At 40.0% G+C, this 25,306-nt stretch overlaps 2 protein-coding genes and 1 long non-coding RNA gene across 6 annotated transcripts in view; 1 reads left to right on the forward strand and 2 right to left on the reverse strand.

The window, feature by feature from the left end:
• PLP1 (proteolipid protein 1) overlaps positions 1-6,833 on the reverse strand; it is a 151,860-nt gene extending 145,027 nt beyond the window's left edge. For both annotated transcript variants that reach the window (XM_084870504.1, XM_084870502.1), the window contains exon 1: positions 6,524-6,833. In XM_084870504.1, coding sequence (XP_084726630.1) covers positions 6,524-6,644 — 121 coding nt within the window. In that variant the 5' untranslated portion in view covers positions 6,645-6,833. The remainder of the gene's footprint in view (positions 1-6,523) is intronic.
• A 74-nt stretch (positions 6,834-6,907) lies between these two features.
• Positions 6,908-19,098, forward strand: MORF4L2 (mortality factor 4 like 2). 2 transcript variants are annotated; one of them, XM_084870517.1, is made up of 4 exons: positions 6,908-7,216; positions 8,601-8,672; positions 15,799-15,899; positions 17,546-19,098. In XM_084870517.1, the coding sequence occupies exon 4, from the start codon at positions 17,570-17,572 to the stop codon at positions 18,434-18,436; it is 867 nt and encodes a 288-aa protein (XP_084726643.1). In that variant the 5' UTR covers positions 6,908-7,216; positions 8,601-8,672; positions 15,799-15,899; positions 17,546-17,569; the 3' UTR covers positions 18,437-19,098. The 2 variants fall into 2 exon arrangements, with proteins under 2 accessions (XP_084726643.1, XP_084726644.1); XM_084870518.1 differs by having other exon boundaries at positions 7,126-7,224.
• LOC311615237 lies at positions 18,958-25,007 on the reverse strand. 2 transcript variants are annotated; one of them, XR_014793746.1, is made up of 3 exons: positions 24,938-25,007; positions 22,294-23,916; positions 18,958-21,093 (listed from the first exon to the last, which is right to left on the reverse strand). It is a non-coding gene; the product is annotated as an uncharacterized lncRNA (long non-coding RNA). The 2 variants fall into 2 exon arrangements; XR_014793747.1 differs by having other exon boundaries at positions 22,294-24,956.
• Positions 25,008-25,306: the final 299 nt, after the last annotated feature.

Genomic DNA, 25,306 nt, shown 5'->3' on the forward strand with positions numbered 1-25,306 from the left:
CAGGGCACAAGTGCTGAAAACCTGAGGTATGGGGGCAAGCATGCAATACGGGCTGGCGGTGGATCCGGCTGGCAGAGAGCGTTGCTTTCTTCAACCCGAAGAGAGACAAGCTCCCACCCTTTCTGAAATCCAGTTTCTGGAAAAAAGCTCAACTGTTTGCCATCAGGTCAAAAAGTGAGGGTGGCTTTCTTGCAGAGCTGTGTGCAAGAAGAATTGTTTGCTGTGCTGGAGAGTGAGACACGAGGACTCGGTCAGAGAGGCAGAGACTGCTGACTGGCAACCATAGCTGTTTACCATGCCCTAGCCTAGAGAAGCACTGAGATTCCGCCCTGCACAATCTACAAACACACCCAAGCTCCAAGCAATGGCTTTTGCATATGAATGGCCTTCTCTAGTGCAGTTTAACCTAGCAAACTTGCAACCTGCTGCAGACAGCTCCAAAACCTCCAAACTCCAAGCAGGAAAGAGAGGACTGTGGTTTTCGTTATAGCTCCTGCAGGGTGGCCTCAGACAGTAGCTGAACTGCACCCCATTGGAGATCCAGAAGCCAGTGTATCTAATGGTCAGTGTGAGACACCAGATTGCAACTCCTCAAATCCATAAGTGACACATTTGGGAGGCGGACTCAGTGAGCACAAAAGCCCCACTGAAACAAGGCCTGGACCATAAGTGTGTCTCCAGCACAGCAGTTCTTCCATTATAGACACAGCGGGTCCTCACAGACAATTGGCCTGGAGGTCAATTCCTCCCAGTGTACCAACAGCAATCAAGGCTTAACTACACCAAGACTTTGCACTCAGCCCACAAAGGGATGTACCAAGAGCAACCACCTCAGGTGATAGGGGAAGCTGAGCTACTGGCCCCTTATAGGTCACCTACCACACAAAGCCACTCCATCAACACAGGGAGGCAACCAAAATGTGGAGACACAGAAGCATGTCACGAATGGGAGAGACAGAGGAAAGTAAACTACTGGGCGACACAGAGTTCAGAATCACATTTATAAGATCACTCAAGAATCTTCTAAAAACCATTGAGAAACTTGAAGAGACCTTCAAGGACCTTAGTGAGAATGCCAAAAAAAAAAAAAAAAATGGAAAAGGGCCAGTCAGAAATTAAGCATACACTGTCTGAAATAAAGAATATACAGAAACTCAACTGTAGATCAACATACCCCAAGAGTCAAACCAAAGTTCTGGAATATGAGGAAACAAAAAAACACCCAACCAGAGAGGCAGAAAGAAAGAAGAATCCAAAAGTGTGAGGATAGTGTAAGGAGCCTCTGGGATAGCTTTAAGCGTAATAACATCCGGATTTTGGGGGTGCCAGAAGAAGAGAGAGAGCAAGATATTGAAAACCTATTTGAAGAAATAATGACTGAAAATTTTCCCACCTGGTGAAAGAAATAGACTTACAAGTCCAGGAAGCGCACAGTGCCAGATAGCATTGTGCTCAGCTCTTTACCATATCTATTATCTTAGCCCAAACTAGAGGAATCAAAGAGGATCACACCAAGACACATAATTAAAATGCCAAGGGCAAAGGACAAAGAGAGAATCTTGAAAGCAGCAAGAGAAAAAGTTAGTTACCTACAAGGGAGTACCCATACGACTGTCAGCTGATTTCTCAATAGAAACTATGCAGGCCAGAAGGGAGTGGCAAGAAATATTCAAAGTGATGAATAGCAAGAACCTACAACCAAGATTACTCTACCCAGCAAAGCTATCGTTCAGAATTGAAGGGCAGATAAAGAGTTTTACAGATACGAAAAAGCTACAGGAGTTCATCACCACCAAACCAGGATTACATGAAATGCTGAAGGGTATTCTTTAAGAAGAGAAAGAAGAAGAAAAAGGTAAAGGTAAAAACAATGAACAACAAAAAGGCATCAAATACATACCTACCAACAAGTGAATCTAAAAATCAAGTGAATAAGAAATATGAAGAACAGAATGGACTGGTGAATATAATAGAATCAGGGATATAGAAAAGGAGTAGACTGATAATTCTCAGGGGGAAGGGGGTTTGAGGGGTTCGGGAAGAGATTGGATAAAAATCTTACTTCTATGGATGAAGACAGTGGCAGGGGGTAAGGGCATGGGGTGGGGTAGGGAATTAGGTGGAGGGGAGCTATGGGGGGGAGGAAGAGGAACACCTGTAATAATCTGAACAATAAAGATTTATTATAAAAAATGTGTATCAAATTGACTTTAGAATGGAGCAATTTTATCTACTACCCAGAAGTCACGGGAAGACACTAACGTCCCTATCCATCATCCAGAACAGACCGACCACTACTTTCCAGGAAGGCTCTTTAGCCACAAGATAGGCAAGGCCAGCAGAGACTGTTGGACAGGACATGCTGCCCCCTGTAAAAGGTTACCTAACTGAAAGGGGACAAGTGGAGGCTGAAATTCATTCAATTGTCCTGATTAAGTTCCAACATTGCCGAGAAAGAAGAGTATTTTTCTCCTTGTTCCACTGGAGTGGACACTTTATTGCAAATTGTCTGCCCCCAGGTGGCACATGTTTCTAATCAGCACAAAGACATTGTATAAGCAAATGGTAGCCTTGAAAATTAACACAGAGATCTTGTAGCCACTGGGCATTCTGTGAAGGCTGGGGCCATAACTAGTCTTTGGCTTTGGGTCTTTACAGTGAAACACTTACTGTAAAGACAGTTGTTCTTAACTCCCATTTTCTGAATATCCATTAAGACTCAGGAATCTGCTGAAACTTGATCACACTAATAAGTGGAAGGGACAGGAGAGTACTCACATATATGAGGATACCATGACATAATGGGAGAAAAACATGGACTTTGGATTCAGAGAGAAGTTGGAATCTTTATTCTGACATTTACAACTAGCCTGCAACTTGGGAGTATTTAACTTCTCTGGGGGTTTCAGAAGACTAAGATAATAGATATGGTAAAGAGCTGAGCACAGTGCTATCTGGCACATAGAAGGCATTCCGTGTTTATGCCCTTTTCTGCTACTACTTTGACTACAAAGTTAATGCACATTAACACCCTTGGCCCTGAAACCTTACTCAGTAGAGCCTAAGGATGAGTCTACTAGACAGAATATGGGAACGAGAGTCAAGAGATGTCAGTCCCAATGACAGACACATCACCTTGGGAAAATTGCTCCCAACTCCTGACCCCATCAATAAAACAAGAGAACATGCTTAGCTCTGATGCTGAAAGGAAAGAGCAGGAAATCACTTTTCTTGGGTACTTGCCATGAATATGCACTATGCTTGGCCCTTTCACAAAACTTATATATTCTAAATTAGCACTGTCCCATAGAACTTTCTGTAATAGAATATTCTCTATCTATTGGTACCGAATACAATACTATTGGGGAGAAGAATTCCCCACTGCTATCCTTCTTTAATTCTTACAGATACCAATAATAAAATAATAAAATCGACACAAGACTACATTAACAGGAGAAAAAAACGATTTAATACTTGCATATTGGATAATCACATTATGATGCTCAGATCATAAAATGAGGCTCAAAAAAATAATCAAACTAGGCACCTTTTAAACTTAAGTTACTGCTCATTCGAAAGGAATCTAAGCAAGGTTTGGCCGTAGGTAGTACATTACTAAAAGCTTTACAAGGTCTGTTTATATAGACTTTTTTTTTTACTCTGAATTTTATAACTCTTGTGATATGGTTATCTCTTAGTCCTTGGGAGAAGAGAGGGCAGTTATCACATGGATAGATTCCTGCTTTTAGAGAGACAGAGAAGAATCAGAGAGCTCCTCCTGCTTCTGTTGCTTCTCAAATTTTACTTCTAAATAATCATTACGCCATTGTGGGATGTCTTGGGGAGGCCTGCTTTGGCCCCTGACAGTACTTAACACTAGCTATAAGTAGTAATCACATGTCCAGTTGTTATTGTATTGAACACTGCAGCTATAAGATTATGAAGGTGGAATAATTATTCCCACTTTATAGTGAAACTAAGACTCAGGAAAGTAAAAAAAAAAAAACAACTTGCTGAAAGTCACATAAATACATAGTATGTAGCTAACCCAGATTCAAAACCAAGCAATAGAAAATTTAGCAGGGAAAGATAGCTTAGGTCAGTGTTTGTTTGGCATCAAGACCCAAAGCCAGACTATTTATGGCCCCAGCCTGGCTCTATTACTTACAAGCTATATGACCAAAGAAAAATAATTATAGTCTCTAGAACTCACTTTCATAATCTATAAAATGATTATAATTGTCACCTAATTTGCAGTCCCATTGTTGGGATTAATGGGTATAGAGCCATATAGAGTGTAACTTGTTTTCTCACCATCCTGAACCCACACACACACATAGAAGAGGTTCAGACATAAACTAAAAAAATAACTGCAGGGTAGAGAGAGCACTTGGGAAATATTAAAGCAAGAAGAGAAACACTTATGATCTTTTATGTGATATCTTATTATAGAATAGATATGAAGAAGGGTATGAAATCATCAAAATATTTCCATTTATTTAGTTTGCTTTCCTACCCTATTACTGACCTCTAGGCAACATTAGCCAAAGCAGAGAACAAGGGTATCATAATGTATTTTGACACCCAGAATGACCATTTATTATCGTTGAACAACAGAATACTGTCTAGGCCCTAGGGCTTGGGCTCTAGAAGCAGGTAAAATTCATATCCTGGTTCTCATTCTGCACTGAGAAAATAATTTGACACCTCTACTCATTAATTCTTAACCTGTGTAACAGGACTGATAATATGCAAGGTGTCTTAATAAGACATGTAGATAATTTACTATTTTGCTTTACATTCTATAGCACCCTCTAGTGGAGTATGCAAAATAAGCATTGCATCTCTGTCCTCCAAAGCAGTGGTTCTTACTTCAGTGTGCATTAGAATCACCAAAAATTCATTAGAACACAGCCACACTCTCTGCCTAGAATTTGCTTTGAGATGGAGCCTAAGAATCTGAATCTGAAAACTTCCTGAAAGGTGATAATGATACTACTGAGGTGTCTGGAAAACACTTCTGAACCACTATTCTAAATCCAGCTCCCCTCCCCAGTGTGTGTGTGTGTGTGTGTGTGTGTGTGTGTGTGTGTGTGTGTGTGTACACGTGCACACACACATATATATGACTGATAACTAAGAAATATAAATTTTTCAGTTTGATTTTGATGTATTAGTATCCATCTAATAAGATTTTGGTGAGTAATAAAAAGAATATCCATATGAAGGATATGACACAGCACCTAAAGCATGCAACAAACTAAGGATCACAGAACAGAAATAATTTTCCCATGGCCTCAAAGCTAGTAAGTGGTGTGATGGGGTTTAAAATTAGGCTCTGACTCCGAAGATATAATAAAGTTTAGCAGTACCACTACAGAAGATAGGGTATAAACTCATGTCTAATATAAATTTTCAAAAGAAAAGATCAGTTTTCAATATCAAGGTCCAAGTTCTTATATGTCTTTACTGACCAATTTGGTAGGGAGAGGAGTGTGGATGGGGGTTGAGTATTTGAAAAGGTGCAGAGAAAGGGTTAGAAATCTTCATCAGCATCAGTCCCTGGAGTGATTAATGAAATCTGACCCCTCCCCACCCGCCCCCCCCCAAAAAAAAAAAAAGGCAAGGAAAAAAGACAGGGATGGAGGGGGAACGGTGTTCCTTTTTTTAAGAAGTTAAGAAAATAAATGACACCCCCCCACACACACACACACACACAGTACAGCAAATTAGAAAGGAGAAGAAAAAAAATCCCATCATTTCATGTACCAAACAACCAATCCTTTGCTGGGGTTTGGCGACATCTGGCGGCAGACTGAAGAGGAACAAACCTCTCAGAACTTGCTTGAAAATTAACTGAGTGGGTAGTTGCCTGAAATACACTGTGCTTGAAAATCAGGGCAAAAAGGTAAGAGCTTCAGCCCCCATAGCAATCGGGAGTCCATAGTGGTGTGGAAGGCTGTCTATATAGATATCCCCAGCGGAAAATTTTGTACCAGAATTGCACGAAGCTTTGAGGGAAGGGGAGGCTAGGGAGCAGGGAGGGAGAAAGATACCATAGAACTGGAAAGAGGCTACTCCTTGGGCTTGCTAAGATATGAATGCGAGAGTTTGACTCTTACCCATAGGAAGGCTACGGTTTAGAACAGGATTGTGGCACAAAAGAAGAATGTAGGAATAAAGTGTATTTTTAGGCTTTAAACTTAAATTATAGAGGGGATGGAAATAGTTCTACCAAAAGCCCGTTATTACTGGTATGATCGCCTTGGCTTGTTTTGTTTTTCATTAAAACAATTTTCAAAACTAAAAGTACAGAACGCTCCCTATTAACTGCCCATACGCGCCTCCGCACGCGCGCGCGCACCCGCGCTTCCGGACACAAACCGACGTTAGCGGCCGCGCCTGCGCACACCCGCCGCCTCCGGCGCCGAGAGCAGCGGCGCGCACAGCCCAGCCCCAAAGCCGGGCGGGCCCGCCTGCACACATCCGCACTCCCCCACCACCGCACGTCCGCAGCACCCACCGTCCTGGCTCGCACACACATCGAAACCGTTACTCTGCCTTTTTTTCTCCAAGAGTTGCACAAGCGGTTCGGGGGTGTGGCCCCAGATATGACCTCGCGCTTCCCCACTCGCGGGAAGCATAGCTCATTTCCGCCCATCCTGTTTCCGTAGGCCACGTAGACACTTCCTTTCCCAGTGGGGAAAAAAGCCCCCATAATGCCTCCCTGCAGGAAAAAAAAAAAAAAAAAAAAAAAAAAAAAAAGCCTGTTCTGGGGAACTCTGGGTCGTGAAAATAGGCCACGTGAACGCCCTGCCCTATAGACTTCTAACCCACCAACTGTCGCGCTTTGGGAAGGCGGGCTAAGAACCTAAGAGGACGAATGTCATTGGCCCGGGCCCACACTGAAGAAGGATGGCTACTGGTTTGCTTCAATCCTTAACCGTGAAGAAGCAGGTTGCTAGCACCCCCCGCCCCCTTACTGCGGCGAAGTATCATTGTGACGTGATGGGCCTTGTCCAATCATTTGGTTATGGAACATTCTAAAACTTAGACAAGACGATTGTGATTGGCTGAGGGGCATAAGCCCGCCTCCTGGATGACGTGTCTGCCTATGGATATCAGTTGCCAGAGAAACCTGGCTTTACTATGGCTGTTGGAGGGACGGCGGAGATCACACGTCCGCTGCTGGGAAGAAGTGGATTTCCCATTTCAGGTTTCAGGGTGGGGATGGGGAGAAAGGGTTGACTATTTCCGCTTCTCGCCCTGTATACAGAAACGATTAACTAATGGTTCCAGGGTAGGGCAAAGCTGAATTCAGGTTCCGACGCCAACGCCCAGCTCGGGCTGACTCCTGTTCTTTCTGTGTCTCGGTTTCCATGTTTGTGAAATGGTGATAATAAGTCTTTACCTCAAGAGACGTGTGCCTCAGAAGCGTGTACATCAGAAGCGTGTACTGTATGTAAGGGAGTATAAGGTATTTAATAGGAAGCCTAGCTATAAAAAATAGTAACTATTATTGTGGAGAGAAAAATCCGCGTAACAGAATGAGAAAAAAACATAAATTATGTAAATTCGTTCATTACAGTGCTTTTCTTGCCCATTGATTTCTTTCCTAGAAGAAATTAGAGCCATAGAGAGATATATCAATCTTCACTGATGAAATAATGTACTATTTGGAAATTAGCTCAGAATAGCGGGGGTTGGAATTTTCCATATTGAAAAGTTTAAAAAAAATGGGGGAGGGGGAGAAAGATGGAAAAGGAGAGCGAGCTGGAGATGAACCACATGCGATGAGTAGGCCTTGTTTGGATCCTGATTCGAACACACCATTAAAATAAAAAGCTGTTTCAAATGCATCGGGAAAATTTGAAGATGGATTTGATATTTGATGTGTTTTTAAGGAATTGATGACGATTTTTTTAGAGGTTATAATGGTATGGTGGTTGTTTTCAAATTGTCTTTTTTCTTACAGAGATATAAATGAAAATAAGATTAAATTTTTTAAATGTCAGGGATTGGCTTCAAAATACATTGATGACTAAGATTTGTTTCAAAATAATCAGCAGTGGGGAGGGGTATAGTAAAACAAAATTGGCCCTAAGTTAATAATCGTTTAAGCTGAGTGATGGGCATATAGGGTTCCTTATACTATTGTCTTCCTTGATATATGTATGAAATTTTCCATAATAAAATACAGAAGGTCAGCTGTTTTGTGAGCTTTAAAAAAATCGGACTTGTGGAGAGCAGTGGGTGGGGTTAGGGATGAAACAAGATGGCCTTCAGTTGGTAATTGTTGAAGCTGGATGATAGATTTGAAAGGGTTTATAATATTCCCTCTACATTTTTAACCATTTGAAATTTTCCTTAATAAAAAGTAAAACAAAAAAAAAAAACAAATTACTTTCTCAAAAATCAGGATAAATGTACACTAAATTTGAAAATGTAACCACAATGAAGGAAAAAGAAACACTTGTACATTATTTATCAGCTTTGCTGTCCTTTGTGTGTGATAAAATGCAATGCTTGGTGGAGGAGAAGAAAACCATCTTTTCATATCTTTTTTGTGTCCTTTCTTGTCCCCTTGTTTGACCTTCTAGGCCATTATCAGAAAAGCTAAGTTTGCTGCATAGTAAGGATCAGAAGGCCTGATCCTGATTACAGAATCTTGGGTAAGTGCCTCCCTTTTCCTGGCCTCTGTTCTCAAACAAGATAATTCCCATATAACCTTCTTTACTGTCCAGGAATATTTTAAATATTAGTAAGCATCAGGGAATGCACTCCAGTCTAAGAAGGGAAAGATGGAGCTGAGTCCATTGGTGCTTCCAGTACATAAAGTACCTAAAAAACAGAGGGCTGTGCAATCTTATATTCATTAACAAAAGATACTACAGTTGATCCCTAATAGTTCCATACATTTATGTATTGTTTTTCTTTGTGACATCCAGTATGCAGCATAATTTAGTGGTTAAGAACAAATACTGACTTCCTGAATTTAAAACCTGGCTCTATCACTTAATTGTATGATCTTAGGCAAGATACTGATTCACTTTATTCCTAAATTTCCTCAAAAGTAAAATAAAGGTAATAATAGTTCCTACTTCATGGGATTGTTAAGAGGATTACATATAAAGTATCAGGACAATGCTTGACACTAGTTAAGTGTTAGATTTATTAATAATTATGGTTCTATTAGTTCTTTGGGTACACTTCTAAAAGCAATCGGTACCTCTTTTTAGAATTGTAAAAAAATAAATAAATTACAATACTGTTGGTTTCTCTCCTGATTTTCCCAGAAGCGGTAAGAACTGAATTCTGAAATTATAAATTTTGATTCATCCTAACAATCCAGAAAGATATTGAGTCTATTGATAAGGGAATTTCCGGAAACTATAATTTTATCCAGCAAATTATAACCATATTCAGTCTACTAGCAGTTTTTATATTATTCCTCCTTTGTCTCAAATTCAAAAAAATCTGTGATACAAGATCCAGGAGAGATTTGATATCAATGCAAGTGACACATATAGGTGAATTAAAAGGTTTATTCCAACAAACTTTAGGAGATGTTGTTAATACTCATTTTTTTACACACCCATACATAAAAATGTTAGTATTTGAAGTCTGCATTTCTGAATGACCCATCACTTACATGAAGAGAGATGAAGGAAGGTTATCTGTCTCAACAGTTTCATTTACTTCTGGAATCACTATATATTCCTTTTATATTTTTATTTTCTGAACTCGAAGTTGCAGAGGAGGGCACTACCTGGTGGAAAACATTCAATAGATGGGTAGACACAAAACCCCTTTTCAAGACACTGTTTTAGAATGATTAAGGGATAAAGAGAGGAAGGTAGACTGTTAGGCCAATAGGGGCTCCGAGAAGGCAAGAGCCAGAGTAGCTGGAAATGGAGAAAGACTCCAGGAGAAAAAGAAACTTGATCTGGCCTTTGAGGATGGGCAAGACTTTATAAGGAGGGATGGAATCAGTCTGAATGCTATGCCTACAAAATATATGGTACACTGTGATAATTAAAAGCCTAACTATATGTGAAATCCATGGTAAGAATAGATCAGAAAAACATTGTGGATTAAATATGTATATTTCAATATAAATTTTTAGTCACACAATTGATAATGTGAATACATTCTCCTTATAAAAATTTTAAATATTGCAGGGTAGATTTAGGTTTTCTTTCTCTCTACCCCAATTCTCTTACTCTTCCCAGAATTAACAGTTATTATCAGTTCTATTTCCTTCTAGATCTCTAAGTTATATACCTGTTTTAAAATGTGCATGGAAATTATATATATATATATATATATATATATATATATATATATATATATATATATATATATATATATATATATAGTTTTGTTTTACTTAAATATGGTATCACACTATAGGTACTGTTTTGCAACTTGCTATTTTGTTGTTAATCCTCACCTGAGGATGTTTTCCCATTCATTTTTTAGAGAAAGTGGAAAAGAGAGGGAGAGACAGAAACATCATGTGAGAGACTCGTTGATTGGTTGTCTCCCTGGCACACCCCAACCAGGGCTGGGGATCCAGCTTGCCCTTGATGGAAATCGAACCAGGACCCTTCAGTCCACAGGCCAGCACTCTATCCATTGAGCCAAACAGGCTAGGATGCAACTTGCTATTTTTAACCAAATTGTTTGGGATGTCTTCATATCCATTCATAGAATTCTATTCCTTTCATAGTGGCGTTCCTTTAACTAGCATGATAGTCCATATTATGGATAAACCTTTTATTTTGCCAAATCGCTATTGATAGTCCTCTAGCTAAAGTCCAGCGTTTTTATACTTCAAATAATATTGTGTGGAACATCCTTGGATTTACAAATGTTACCCTAGGGCAGAGGTGGGGAATGTCTGGCTGTGTAAGGCCTGCAAAATCATTTGATTTGGCCCTGCCAAAGTAACCACAGGACACACTTGAAATTCAATAAATCTAGGAGCTTTTTTAAAAAATATATATATTTTATTGATTTTTTTTTTTACAGGGAGGAAAGGAGAGGAATAGAGAGCTAGAAACATTGATGAGAGAGAGACATCCATCAGCTACCTCCTGCACACCCCCTACCGGAGATGTGCCCACAATGTACATGTCCTTGACCGGAATAGAACCTGGGACCTTTCAGTCCGCAGACCAACGCTCTATCCACTGAGCCAAACCGGTTTCGGCTAGGAGCTTTTTTTTCATAGCAACAGAAGTCTATATTAAGTGAATGGTGTTATAAATATTCCAATGGCCCTTAGCAGAAACAAGGGCCATTGGAATATCCCACGCCCCTGCTCCAGGGCAACATTTATGGCTTTAAACTGTGATAATTAAACCAATGTGATAACTGGTGTGCGAACAGACATATTGTTGTGACAGAATAGATAACCTAGAAACAGTGATAACTTTAAAAATTTAATAATCAGCCCAGCTGGTGTGGCTCAGTGGTTGAGTGTCAATCTATAAACCAGGAGGTTACGGTTCAATTCCTTGTCAGGGCACATGCCCTGGTCTTGGGCTCGATCGCCACTGTGGGGCATGTAGGAGGCAGCCAGTCAATGTTTTTCTCTCATCATTGATGTTTCTATCCCTTTTCCCCTCTCCCTTCCTCTCTGAAATCAATAAAAATATTTTAATTGAATAATAAAAAATTACTAGGAAGAGAGTACCTTAAAAAAAAGACCCATATACCTATAGGAATTTAGAATGTTATAATAGCATATCAGATCAGTGGGGAAAGGATGGACTCCAATATTGGGAAAATTTGTTATATATAAGGAAGAAGCTGTAAAAAATAATAATAATGATAATATAGGAAATTATTTTTAAACCACTTTGGGAGCATTTTTTCTAGGCATGACATAAATGCCAAAGTTCACAAATGAAAAGGTTGACACATTGACAGTTTGGATAAAATATTTCCAACATACCAAAGAAACTTAGTTTTTAATCATTAGGAATCAATAAAAGAAACAACCCAGTAGAAAAGGGGCCAAAAATGTATACATAAGAAAAAAATGTTTACATATATGAAAAAAATGCTCAATATCACACAAATTCAAATAAAATACCTTTTTATATTGCACCCCCCCCCCCCAAAAAAAAAAACAACAAATTTTTCTTTAAGATGTTTATCCAGTGTTGCTGAAGGTGTGGGTGAACGAACTTTTACACTTTTGCTGGAAGTACAAATTAAAGCAGTTCTTTACAAAGCAATTTGCCTCTATCTCATCAAAGAAATTAGCAAATCCTTGGAACAGTTTCCACTTCCTAATGCTCTTAATATATCTGTATACTGATGACTATTACCGCATTTCTGTAATAATGAAGTATTGATTGAGGACTGGTTAAAATGTGTTGTATATGTTAATATGGAACTGGTAAAATTATGCTCTGTAGAAATTATAGAATGATGTGGTATTTGGTATTTGTAGGTATGTAAAGGAAAGATTACTCAATAAATGGTGCCACAAAATAAGTTAGGGCAAAGTATATAGATTTTCAGTCCATAATTTATGTAATAAATTCTGGGTAGATTAAGGAATTAAAATATAAAATCCATAAAAGGATGCCATCTTAATTTTTAAACTTGAAAGGAAAAACTACATATTTACATCATATAAAACTTAATCTTAACATCAGACGTAAAATGTCTGAGCTATAAGTGTTGGAATCACTAATAACGGGGTCAATGGGGAAAGGGGGACATATGTAATACTTTCAATAAGTATTTTTTAAAGAAAGAATGGCCAAGAGCAAGAGCTAAAATATAAATGGCCAATTGACATTTTTTAAATGTTTAGAACATCATTAATAAAGAAATGCAAACCCATTTTTTTTGTTTTGTTTTTTTTACCAAATTTACAAATTAAATGAGATAGCCAAATAGCTAGCCAGTGCTATTTGACCAAAGTGTGAGATGGGAAATTGGTAAAACTTTTGGGGAAAGTAATTTGGCAACATATTACCTCTTGACCCACTAAATTTGCATCTGGGAAACTTACAGGAATAATATGAAATGCCTTAATTATAGGATAAATTGAGGGGGGTGGAAATAGCAAATTTTTTTTAAAGGGAAGATCTGAGATTTGATATCCAGTAGGAGCTCACCTCTATTTAAATGAATATTTACACAAAAAATTAAGATAGAAAATTCAGGTAAACACACAGATATGTTTTCATAATGCCTGAGCTTGACCTATAGAAGACAAGTAAAAAAATATTTGACAATTTATCCCTAAATTGTGTCTCCATTTCCCTCCATTAGTTGAATCATTTCACTTTGATTCACTATAATATACCCACTGGGGACATAAGTATTGCTTCAAAATAAAGCGCTGTAAAGTGCCAACTTTTTAAACGAAGGATGTGCCCAGCACATCTGTTACCAGTCCATAGAGGTAGAGTGCAGTGCCTTGAGTAAGGCTATCCATAAACTTCTGTGGCAAGTAGGAACCAGTCAATCAAAAGGATGGTATTCCTTACCTTTGATGCCTGGCTTCTGGCTCACAGGTAATAATAATTGCTTCATCTGTAGGATACTCAGGTGAAAATAAAGGTACTGAGACAATTCTTTAGAGAGGCTGCTTCTCTGGCTTTATTCACTGGGCACAAACCTTGACTAGTGGTACAGGTATTTTCTGTACAGTATCAGATATTTCATTTAACTTGGGACTTTATATAAATGATAGAAGCATTTGTAGAGAATGACGGAACTCACCCACTTAGAGAGCCAGGTAGAATTCTTTTTGTAGTTTTATGCATACACACATAATGCCAATATGTTCAGCTATCATTCTTAAGTTCATCCTCACTAAGGAATTGCAGATGACCAATGTGGCTTCCAAAATAGTTTACTGTCCAATCTGGCTTTACTGTGTTTTAGTCTGGTTGGCACTGGCCCACTTATTTTCTCTAATTTATAGGTCAACTATTCCCTTGTTTATGGAAGCTCTATACTATATTAGCCCCAGGTGGGGTTTTTTAATTTCACCTACATTACTTAACCATGTCTCGGTCACAATTTTTTTTTTTTTTAGAAAAATTATTTTGTAAGCATGATAGTTTACAATATAATGTCATGCCACACTGGTCACTGATACTTCACAGATTCCCAGAGGGTCATCTTCTGTATTCACAGATTTTGATGCTCTCTGAGGCCCATTCACAGTTGCCATTTAATTTCTGCTCAGAACTTTGTGCCCTTTCAGTTAGAGCAGTGGTGGGCAAACTCATTAGTCAACAGAGCCAAATACCAACAGTACAATGACTGAAATTTCTTTTGAGAGCCAAATTTTTTAAACTTCTTCTAACACCGCTTCTTCAAAATAGACTTGCCCAGGCTGTGGTATTTTGTGGAAGAGCCACACTCAAGGGGCCAAAGAGCAAAATGTGGCTCTCGAGCCACAGTTTGCCGATCATGGAGTTACAGGATATCATTTGTTTAATGAAAGCACTAGCACCAAGCCTTTATTCTCAATAACTGGCTTCCCTGATTCAGGGCTGTAGTTTTCTAGCATTTCTTGCTTCTTTATTTTCCACTCAGGATTTCCCTGATACCTGCCCATGTTGTCTTAAGAACTAGAGGTTGGCTAGAGGACTTTTTTCTGTGGGTGAAAGTTGTACTTATCAGAGAAACCTGGTCTACCATCCCCCATTCTTTCCTAGAGGTTACCCTGACCTTAATAGTCTGGTATTTCTCCATCAAGATATTTTTTCTATGCACTTAAACACATTGACTTAAAACAGAAATTGGATCACACTATATTAGAATTGAGACTGATGCTTATTTCTCTCCATGTACTGTCTCTTTGGGATCCTTTTGTACCTATTATGCAATCTGCCTATTTACCTAATCTACCCTGTTTCCCAAAAAATAAGACAGTGTCTTATATTAATTTTTTCTCCCAAAGTTGCACTAGGTCTTATTTTCAGGGGATGTCTTATCTTTCCATGCGCTAGGTCTTATTTTCGGAGGATATCTTATTTTTGGGGAAACACGGTATAATAATAAAAGCATAATATGCTAATTAGACCAGATGTCCTTCTGGATGAAGCTGGGGCTGCAAGGGCTGAGGTGGCTACTGGGGTGGGCAGAAGCCTAGCCCCTTGCATGAATTTCATGCATCGGGCATCTAGTAATATGTAATTGAACATCTTTCCATGTCAGTACATGAATCTCTGCTTAATTCATTTGAATGTTCTTCCATAGTGTGCATACTTAACTTAAATTGCCATTTCCCACCCTAGCCTGTTTGGCTCTGGTCAGGGCTCATGCAGGAGGCAATCAATGTGTTTCTCTCACACTGATTTTTCTTTGTTTTTTTCCTCTCCCACTCTCTCCAAAAGTCAATGAAAAAATATCCTCGGGTGAGGATTAAAAATAAAAATAAATTGCCATTTCCCTATTGAAGAATAATTAGGTATTTCGGCAATGAACATCTTTGTGTACTTGTTTGCATGTGCAGGTATTCCTGCAAGGTACTGTGCTAGCTGTTTAATCACATATTTATGAAATTCTTAACATGAACCTATGAAGGCTATAAGTAATTTGCCACATTCCATAGATGAGAAAAAGCTTACATATCTTGCCTAAGGCCTGACAACTCCTATATAGTGGAGCCTAATTAAAATAGAAGTATGTCTAACAGCAGAACTTATATTTTTCTCTGATACCACAATTGTAAACTACGTGTTTATAATTAAATTTTTTTTCTGTGTTTCACAAAAATTCATCTTCATTGCAGAAACTTGCTTTCCTTTCTAGGTTGTCTCCCACCTCATCCTTCCATACCTTCTCAGAAGCTCTGTAAAATTCCACCTGGGAAAGCACCTGAGGTTCTTAGAAGACTAAGAAGAAAGGATTATGTAAGTCAACACAATTGTTATTTGTCACACCATAAGAATCTTAGAATACTATTTTTCATCTTACTAGCCCTTGCTTCTGCATTTTATACTATAGATTGTCCCTTTTCCTTATTAAAACTCAACTTCTTTGGCTTCCAAAACAACATTCTCCTAATTCCCAATGGCTACTTTGACCATTTTGTTTCACCTGTGGTATCTCTCTGCTCACCCCTTAAATATTCTTTCCTAGTTGTGTTTGGTTTTTCCCCAAGAATCCCATACTTGGCTCAGTTTTTCTTCCTCTCTCCAATGAATGATTTTGTTGATTCTCCTAATTTCTGCTACCATATGTGTAGTGATTAGGCTCAGATCTTCATTTCTGGCTCTGGCCTCTCACCTGAGCTTTAAAGTAATATGTTTACTGCACACCTCACATTTAATAGATCCAATACTGAACTTCTTCTCTAATCCATTTTTTCCTCTGGATGCAGTCTCATTTAGGGATAATACTAATGACCTAATTACCCATTCTCAGTACCTGGAGTCATCACTGACTTCCCCTTCACCAATTTATCTTCTCCTCCAACAGGCTATGATGAAAGTGTATCATGTACCATTTATTGTTTGCTTCCAAAATAGTCTATGTATAGCTATTATTGTGCTAACCTTGTTATTTTTTTTTTAATTATAGTGATTAGACATGTATATATACCTCACGATGTGATCACCATAAGTCTACTACCCATCTGACACCATACATAGTCATTGACTATATTCCCTATTAACTGGTAGTTTGTACTTCCTTGATCCACTTCACCTTTCTCACCCATTTTCCCACCCCCTCCCATCTGACAGTCATCAGTTTGTCCTCTGCATCTATGAGTTTCTTCCTGTTTCATTCGTGGATTTTGTTTTTTAGATTCCACATATGAGTGAAATCATATGATATTTGTCTTTTATTTTACTTAGCATAATAACCTCTAGGTCCATCCATGCTGTTGCAAATGGTAAGATTTCATTCCTTTTTATGGCTGAATAATAAAGATGTGGGGTATATATATTCCCTATTTTATTGCTGATTCCAAAGTAACCATTAAAAGTCAGTGCTTTTATTAATTCATTAATTACCCAGGTTTTAAATTGCAGAGCCATTTTTGACTCCTCCCTCTCCTTCATTTACCAAATTCTGTATTCAGTTTCTCTTGACTCATCATTTTAGTTCAGGCCTACCTGGACATCTACAGAAACCTATATGGTTACTCATTTTGCCTCCAGTTAAGTACATCTTTCTTATTTCTTTCATGGTGTCATTCTTCCTGTTGAAAAGTCTTGAATTTCAATTCCACTGCCTTTTGTAGTTTCTTTCCCACTTAATTTATTTTCTTCTTCAAAATTATTTTCCTGTCTTTTGGGTAATATTAAATATATATATATATATATATATATATATATATATATATATATATATAGAGGCAGGTCTAATGAGGTAGTGGGCAGTAATGAGGATAAAGGGGAGGGGGGTAGTAAAGTCACTTAGAAATGGTTCTGAAATAGTACTTGAAATTCAGATTCCCAGCATGTACTGGGCCTTAATGGGCCTTTATGAAGCATAGTGTGTTAAAGGTCACTATCGAAAACAACCATGTAAAATACTTTATATATTACAGTGGTTGAAATAAAAACAGGGTTGAATGAGTTCCAGAAAGCAGGGTTCTCAAACTCGTGGACAACAATCTGCAGAAGAAGACAACTTCAAAAAACCAACGAGAAGCAATATGCAGAGAAGTAAGATGAGAGGGGCCTCATCAGGAAAGAAGACAGCTGGTCCACAGCAGAAGAATCTGGAACCAGCCCTCCCAGGCAGATGGGGGGGTCGCTCTGCAGAGAATCCCCCTTCTGGATCCGTGAGGAAGACCAGAAAGAACAAGCAGAAGACTCCTGGAAACGGGGATGGTGGCAGTACCAGCGAAGCCCCTCAGCCACCTCGGAAGAAAAGAGCTCGGGCTGACCCCACTGTTGAAAGTGAGGATGCATTTAAGAATAGAATGGAAGTTAAAGTGAAGATTCCTGAAGAATTAAAACCATGGCTTGTTGAGGACTGGGACTTAGTTACCAGGCAGAAGCAGCTGTTTCAACTCCCTGCTAAGAAAAATGTCGATGCCATTCTAGAAGAGTATGCAAGCTGCAAGAAATCACAGGGAAATGTCGACAATAAGGAGTACGCAGTGAATGAAGTGGTTGCAGGAATAAAAGAATACTTCAATGTGATGTTGGGCACTCAGCTGCTCTACAAATTTGAGAGGCCCCAGTATGCTGAAATCCTCTTGGCTCACCCTGATGCGCCCATGTCCCAGGTTTATGGAGCACCACACCTACTGAGATTATTCGTAAGAATCGGAGCAATGCTGGCATATACACCCCTTGATGAGAAGAGCCTCGCATTATTGTTGGGCTATTTGCATGATTTCCTAAAATATCTGGCAAAGAATGCTGCATCTCTGTTTACTGCCAGTGATTACAAAGTAGCTTCGGCTGAGTACCACCGCAAAGCCCTGTGAGGGTCTACTGACCGCTCAGTATCATGTCTGGTATCTGTAAACACTCTTTTTGTTCTTAGTCTTTTTCTTGTATAATTGATGTCCTTTAAAATTGTTAATGTATAACAGGGCTTATATTTCAGTTTTCTGTTTTGTTTTAAACAGAAAATAAAAGGAGGAGTACAAGCTCCTTTTCTCATTTCAAAGTTGCTACCAGTGTATGCAGTAATTAGACACAAAAAAAGAAACATTCAGTAGAACATTTTCTTGCATAGTTGACAACATTGCTTGAATGCTGGTGGTTCTATCCCTTTGACACTACACAATTTTCTAATTATGTGTTAATGCTATGTGATAAAAATGCCCTGATTCCTAGTGCCAAAGGTTCAACTTAATGTATATACCTGAAAACCCATGCATTTGTGCTCTTTTTTTAATGGTGCTTGAAGTAAAACAGCCCATCCTCTGCAAATCCATCTATGTTGTTCCTTAGGCATTCTATCTTTGCTCAAATTGTTGAAGGATGGTGGTTTGTCTCATGGTTTTTGTATTTGAGTCTAATGCACGTTCTAACATGATAGAGGCAATGCATTATTGTGTAGCCACGGTTTTCTGGAGAAGTTGATATTTTAGGAACTGTATTTCAGATCTTAAATAAAATTTGTTTCTAAATTTCAAAGCAAGTAACTTTGCATTGTGCCTTTAATATTACTAAAGCTGACGCAGGCCCAGGAAAAACCTGGGTGGTGTCAATGTTCTGACTCCTGGTGAATTCCTTCTTGCCCCTATAAGTTGGGCTGGGTTTAGTAGGATATTTTGTGGGTATTATAACAGTCCTTAAACTTATGCTTTGCTCTTTCCCTCAGTATTACCTCTATCAGAAATACTTGAAGATTTTGGGGCAAGGATAGCAAGCAGCTTTCCCTTGTTTCAGCATTAATGTCATATTTCCTGTTTTTATAATCTCTTGGACACAGCATTGGGAATCCTAGAGTAGGGGATCTGTGGAGGAGAGGGGTGAATGTTGGATGCCTATGTTTATGAGTCTACCTTATATGGAAATTTATAGTAAGAACAAATATGCAAGTATCACATACACTCCTACTGGATCACTTCAAGGTCCAAGCAGGAAATAAGTGAGACTCAAAATGGATGGTATAAGGGGCTTAATAATGAATTTTTCCCAAGCTGTGAGCAGAAGAGTAGGAGGATCATGGTCTGTTAGGACTGCCACATTAAAGTCCCTGGTGGCTTAAACAACGGAATTTATTTTCTCACAATCAAGGTGTCATCAGCGTGGTTTCTTCTGAGGCCTCTCTCCTTGGCTTATAGAAGGCCACCTCCCTGTGACTCCACATGGTCTTTCCTCTGTGCCTTTCTGTCCTAATCTTTTCTTATATGGAACCCAGTCATTGGATTAGGGCCCACCCTGAGGACCTCGTTTGACCTTGATTCCCTCTGTAAAGACTAACTTCAAATACAGTCACATTCTGAGGTACTGGGAAGGTTAGGACTTGTACGTATGGATTTAGAGGTGACACAATTCAGCTTGTAATATGGTGTTACTACCTCTAGGAAAAGAAGAGGAGGCGGGGAGGAGTAGGAGTAGAGGTGAGAGTAAGGAGCAGGGTAAAGAAAGTGAGAGCAGTGAGAGCTTACTGGAATGGTCGACAGCTGTACGGTATGGGCCACTTAACAGCAGCTGTGATCATAGGGATGTAGTCAGCTTACAGAGGCCTTAAAGAGAATCAGGGAGAATCCAGGATGGGGGGTATACATGACCTCACTCTTCCCTCCTTTCTATCTCCTACTGGGTATTTCCCTTTGGCCAAACTAAAAGCCAAAGGGCCAGGAAGACCTTTGATGTAGTTTACATAGACACCAAGCAGGGAGGAAAAGTAGATCAGGGAAACAAATAAGAGGTTTCTAGCACACATATTCCTGAAATATATTCTTAGAATTGTCCTCTGTGGGACCTAGGGCTTGCAACTACTTGAGTTCTTAAGAACTCATCAATTCAGAGGACAGTTGTAAAATAGCTTGTGATATTCATGAAACACTCTATAAGGGTTTGTTTCCTTTGTTACTTAAACTTTGAATAGGAGGTCTAGCAAACAATTGGATCTTAGCTCGCATATTAGAAATGCTGCATTTTAAAACTACCTTTAAGTGAACATAAAATGACCTTGAGATATAACTATGGCATGTTGGTGGGATACCCACTTAAATTATTATTGGGGATCCTCATCTCCAATAGCTGTACAAACATCCTATGGTGTTAGCTAGCACCTGATCGCAAGTAGATTTCCACTGTCATTAGATGTCTCCACACTGATTAGGGACAAGACACTCATTTAAAGTATCTAGCTCCCTTGTCCCTCCTGCCTCTATTAAATTCTGAGTAGGGGAATATTTGGCAAGACTAGGTGCCCAGCTTACCTGAGCATACCACAGAGTCTCCCTTGGGTCCTGAATGGAAGAAATAATCATCTCTCTGCTCAGGAAGGACCTGCAAACCCTGAGCTCTCCTCTTAATGCTCTCAAATGCCCTCCACTCCCAGCCAGGGACATCTGTCTTGATTTCATCACAGAATATAATCCTTTCCAAAATGTAAAAGCCACTGGCTTCCAGCAGCTTCTACTTCCAGTTCTGCTACAAACTTCCCTCTCCTGGATCTCTGTAAGACATGGAAGAGAGAGAAAATATAAGAATACAATACACATGTTATCATTTCAATGACTGATAATTCAGTATTTTCCAGGTAAGTTCATAAGTGGTTTCTTTTTATTTTAGCTGATTTATTCTTTTAGTTCCATTTAAAAAAAAAATGCCTGAGAATATTCAAGAGAAACCTAAAGTACTTTATTAGGATCTAAATCAGATCATCCTATTGATAAAAGAAAGCAATTATAATGTGTTCCCAACTATTACCTAAATATCTGTTGATTTAGCCCTAGCTGGTTTGGCTCACTGGATATAGCGTCTGCCTGCAGACATGGGTCCCAAGTTCAATTATGATCAAGGGTACATGCCTGTGTTGCAAGCTCGATCCCCAGTAGGGGGCATACAGGAGGCAGCCAGACAATGATTCTCTCTCATCACTGATGTTTCTATTTCTCTCCCTCTCCCTTCCTCTCTAAAATCAATAAAATACATATTTTTTTAGAAAGAAAGAAAAGCTGGAGACAGTCACAATTTTGTTTAAAATATAAAAAAAGATAACTTTAATAAATTCTTATGATAAACACTAAAAGATTAAAAATAGGATATATAAATCCCTAAATACCAACGAAAACGCCATTGGCCAAACAAAAGCAGGAAAGGCGAGGAGGAAAAGGACACAAAGAAAAAACACATGGTAAATAGAAAACACAAAGGAGGAATGTAGAAATATGTCCACAGTATGTACATGCATTAAAATCATATTAAAAGGATGCCGAAACCGGTTTGGCTCGGTGGTAGAGCATCGGTCTGCGGACTGAAAGGTCCCAGGTTCCATTCCGGTCAAGGGCATGTACATTGGTTGCGGGCACATCCCGGTAGTGGGTGTACAAGAGGCAGCTGGTCGATGTTTCTCTCTCATCGACGTTTCTAACTCTCTCTCCCTCTCCCTTTCTCTCTGTAAAAAATTAATAAAATATATATATTTTTTAAAAATCATATTAAAAGGAAAACCTCAGATGGGATTTTTTTCAAAGCACAGAATCCAGTTTCATGCTTTTTCTCAGGCTCTAAAATTATCCATAAAAGTTCAAAATAATGGAATGGAAAAATATATAATGTATATTTAATATTTAATATACTGTATAGGCAAATAGTAGTAAGCAAACAAAAGTTGGAGTAGCAAAATTAAAGCAAAAACATTAGTAGTCTTTACCCTCAGGACATGGCATATCTCCTGGTGCCTCTGGGCTGATGCAGACATCATGGGCACTATGCCAGGCACACACACAGGTCGTCACCAGAGAACCATCCAAACAGGCTGGGACACATCCGAGGCCCTTCTGGGAGTCTGGGTAAGGTGGGTAAGGGAGCGATGTGTGTGGTCTTGTCGGAGGTGGGGGCACTTCACTGTACTCTGAGGGTCAGCCCCTTCTGCTTCAGCCCCAAGTTACCAGTTCAAGCCCAGGTCAGACATCTTCTTGCTCAAAGATGATCCCAAGCAAAGTTAGCAGTTAGAAATGGGGGCTTTATCTCCTCCCCTACAAAGTTCTCCAAAAGAGAAACAGAGGAGGGAAAGGCAAAGTGCTCTGCCTTCAGATGGGGCCAGTCACCGTCCTCCAGGTTAGTACTAGTATGTCCAGGACTGCCTGGCCATCAGCCTAGGAGGGTCTGGTGCCTGCTGCAGGCTGGAGCAGAGAAGCCAAAGCCAGACACTCTGGAGATGAGTGTGGTTGGGGTGAGTCCTTCTAAACCTCAGAGCACCAGGGGATGGATTCAGCTGTCTGTAAAACTGCCACAGTGAGCCCCTGCACCCTCATCTCACTCCAGCCGGAATCCAGCCCCACCAGCATTCACCAGGCTGCCATAACCTTGAAGACTGCTCTGGAGACACAAAGATCCTCAAGATGGTTTCACAGAGAAAACAAGCAAAGGGCACACATTCAATCTTGCTTTGCTTCATAGATACCTAATTTTCTGGTATCTACACTTGTCACTTCTAATTTTAGGTTTTAGTACTTTAGAAAGGCATTCCCCTTGAATTTTTATGAATATTTTTCTTATAGCTTCTTTTGTCCCACTCTATAATATACACTCCCTCTGAGCACACAGAAAACTATACTTACTTCCTAGACTCATAGCCACCCCCAATCCTTGCTGTTAGGTGAGGCCATGTAATCAGCTTAGGCCAATCAGCTGTGCACAGCAGTGATTTATATGTTACTTCTAAAGTTACTTTACAAGAGTGAGTGAGATTTCCAGGACACCCTCCCCTTGCCAGTGACCAACGATGTTCTGGTTGTGAAACCTCTGTCAGCCAGTATCCCTGACGGACTATGGGAAACAGGGCCTTCTCACCCCTGACCTTCTCAACACATGTTGGCCAATTATTGTGATAGAAATACACCTCCTCTGTGTTAATCCACTGAGGTTTAGAAGTTGTTACCTCAGCATAGGATTAGCCTAACATGACAAACTCAGTGGTGGCTCTCAACGTTTAGACTCTAAACTTTAGAGTGTAATAGAGTCACCTGAGAAACTTGTTAAAATGTATATTGTATGATGAAAATATATTGGGAGACAGGCATGGATTAGTGATGATGTGAGAGAACTATTCAATTATCAGCTCATTGACATATCCTTTAGAATATTTTATTTTTTCACTATTAACTTTATAATAATATTTGTTACACAGATACAGATAATCTATTTGGAAAAATGAGATGGCACAAGCAAAGAGGAAAAATAAAAATTCAGAACTCTGACATACATGGATATCTTGTTAACCTTCTGGTGTGTTATGTCAGAAATTTTCTTGTGGAAAAAGGCCTTCTTTTTCCTACAGGAGAGGAAATGGAAAAAAGAATCCAGAGTACTTTTGTGAACTTCCTGTACACACACACACAAATGGCAGGACGAGAGTGCAGGAAATGCGCACACACAGGGAAGGGTGGCGATAGGGAATGCACACAGCAGGGCGAGAGTAGAAAATGTATAACTATGGCAGGATGCGTGTGGAAAATGCACACAACCATGGCAGGGTGATAGTGCAGGAATGCACACACACAAATGGCAAGAGAAGGAGAGTGTGGGGAATGAACAAAGACAAGGCAGGAATAAACATATGGCAGGGTGAAAGTGTAGGAAATGCACACACAGCAGAGTGAGAGTCTGGGGAAGGCACAAAAACACGCACAAAAGGGGTAAAATGTGAGGAATGAACACACAGCAGGATTAGTGCGCACACACAGCTTGGTGAGAGTTTAATACTCACACAGAAGGAGGAAATTCACACTCTTTGTAGGGTGAGAGTGTGGGGAATGCACCCACTCCCACAAGGTAGGACAAGAGTGGAGAATACATACACACATGATGAAAGTGTATGTAATACACATAGGATGAGAGAGTGACGAATACACACACATGGAAAAGCAAGAGTGTAAGGAATACATACAAGCTGCAGGATGAGAGTGTTGGGCATGCACACTTACGGCAGGGAAAATTGTTTAGAAAGTACACTAAGGCACGCGGCAGTTGTAAGGAATGTGCGCGCGCGCGCGGGCACACACACACACAGCATGGCGAGATTATGGGGAACTCATACACACACCCAAACGGCAGGGCAAAAGAGTGGGGAATGCACACATCCGCGCGCACAGCAAGGCAGAATTGATAAATGCACACGCAGCAAGGTGAGTGTGGGAAATGTACACACGTACACATGTCAATAGCGTGGCGCCGTACACACAACACACTCATCAGGGCGAGAGTAGGGGGGATGCACTCCCGGGAAGGATTCCCATCCACTCCCACCGCTGGGAGCTACACCCGCCACCGTAGGCGGAATCCCTGGTGCTTACCTCTCTGCCGCCATCTTCTTCCCTCGGACACGCCCACAACCTCCGCAACTGGAAGCCAGCGCGCGTGCGCGCGCAGGCCCCAGCATTCCCCATTGGTCACCATTTTGTGAATCAAAATGGTAGAGGGCGTGGCTGTGCTGCGAGTCGCTTGCCGCCCCCCTTTTCCACTCGGGTGCTCTCCTAGCCATAGTGAGCTCTTCCCGCTGGGCCCTCTGGACCCCTCCCCGAAATGGGCCAGAGCAGAGCAGGAAAGGGAGGTAGTCAGTGTTAGTGCTGGGTCCGCTTAAGTGTTGGCTTTCGCATTGAGATATCCTCTGCTCCTTCATGTTGTGGGGTTGAATCCTGGGTTCAGAATAAGACCACCAGAGG

Source organism: Pipistrellus hanaki (assembly GCF_964339955.1).
Source record: "Pipistrellus hanaki genome assembly, chromosome: X".
Lineage (NCBI taxonomy): Eukaryota > Metazoa > Chordata > Mammalia > Chiroptera > Vespertilionidae > Pipistrellus > Pipistrellus hanaki.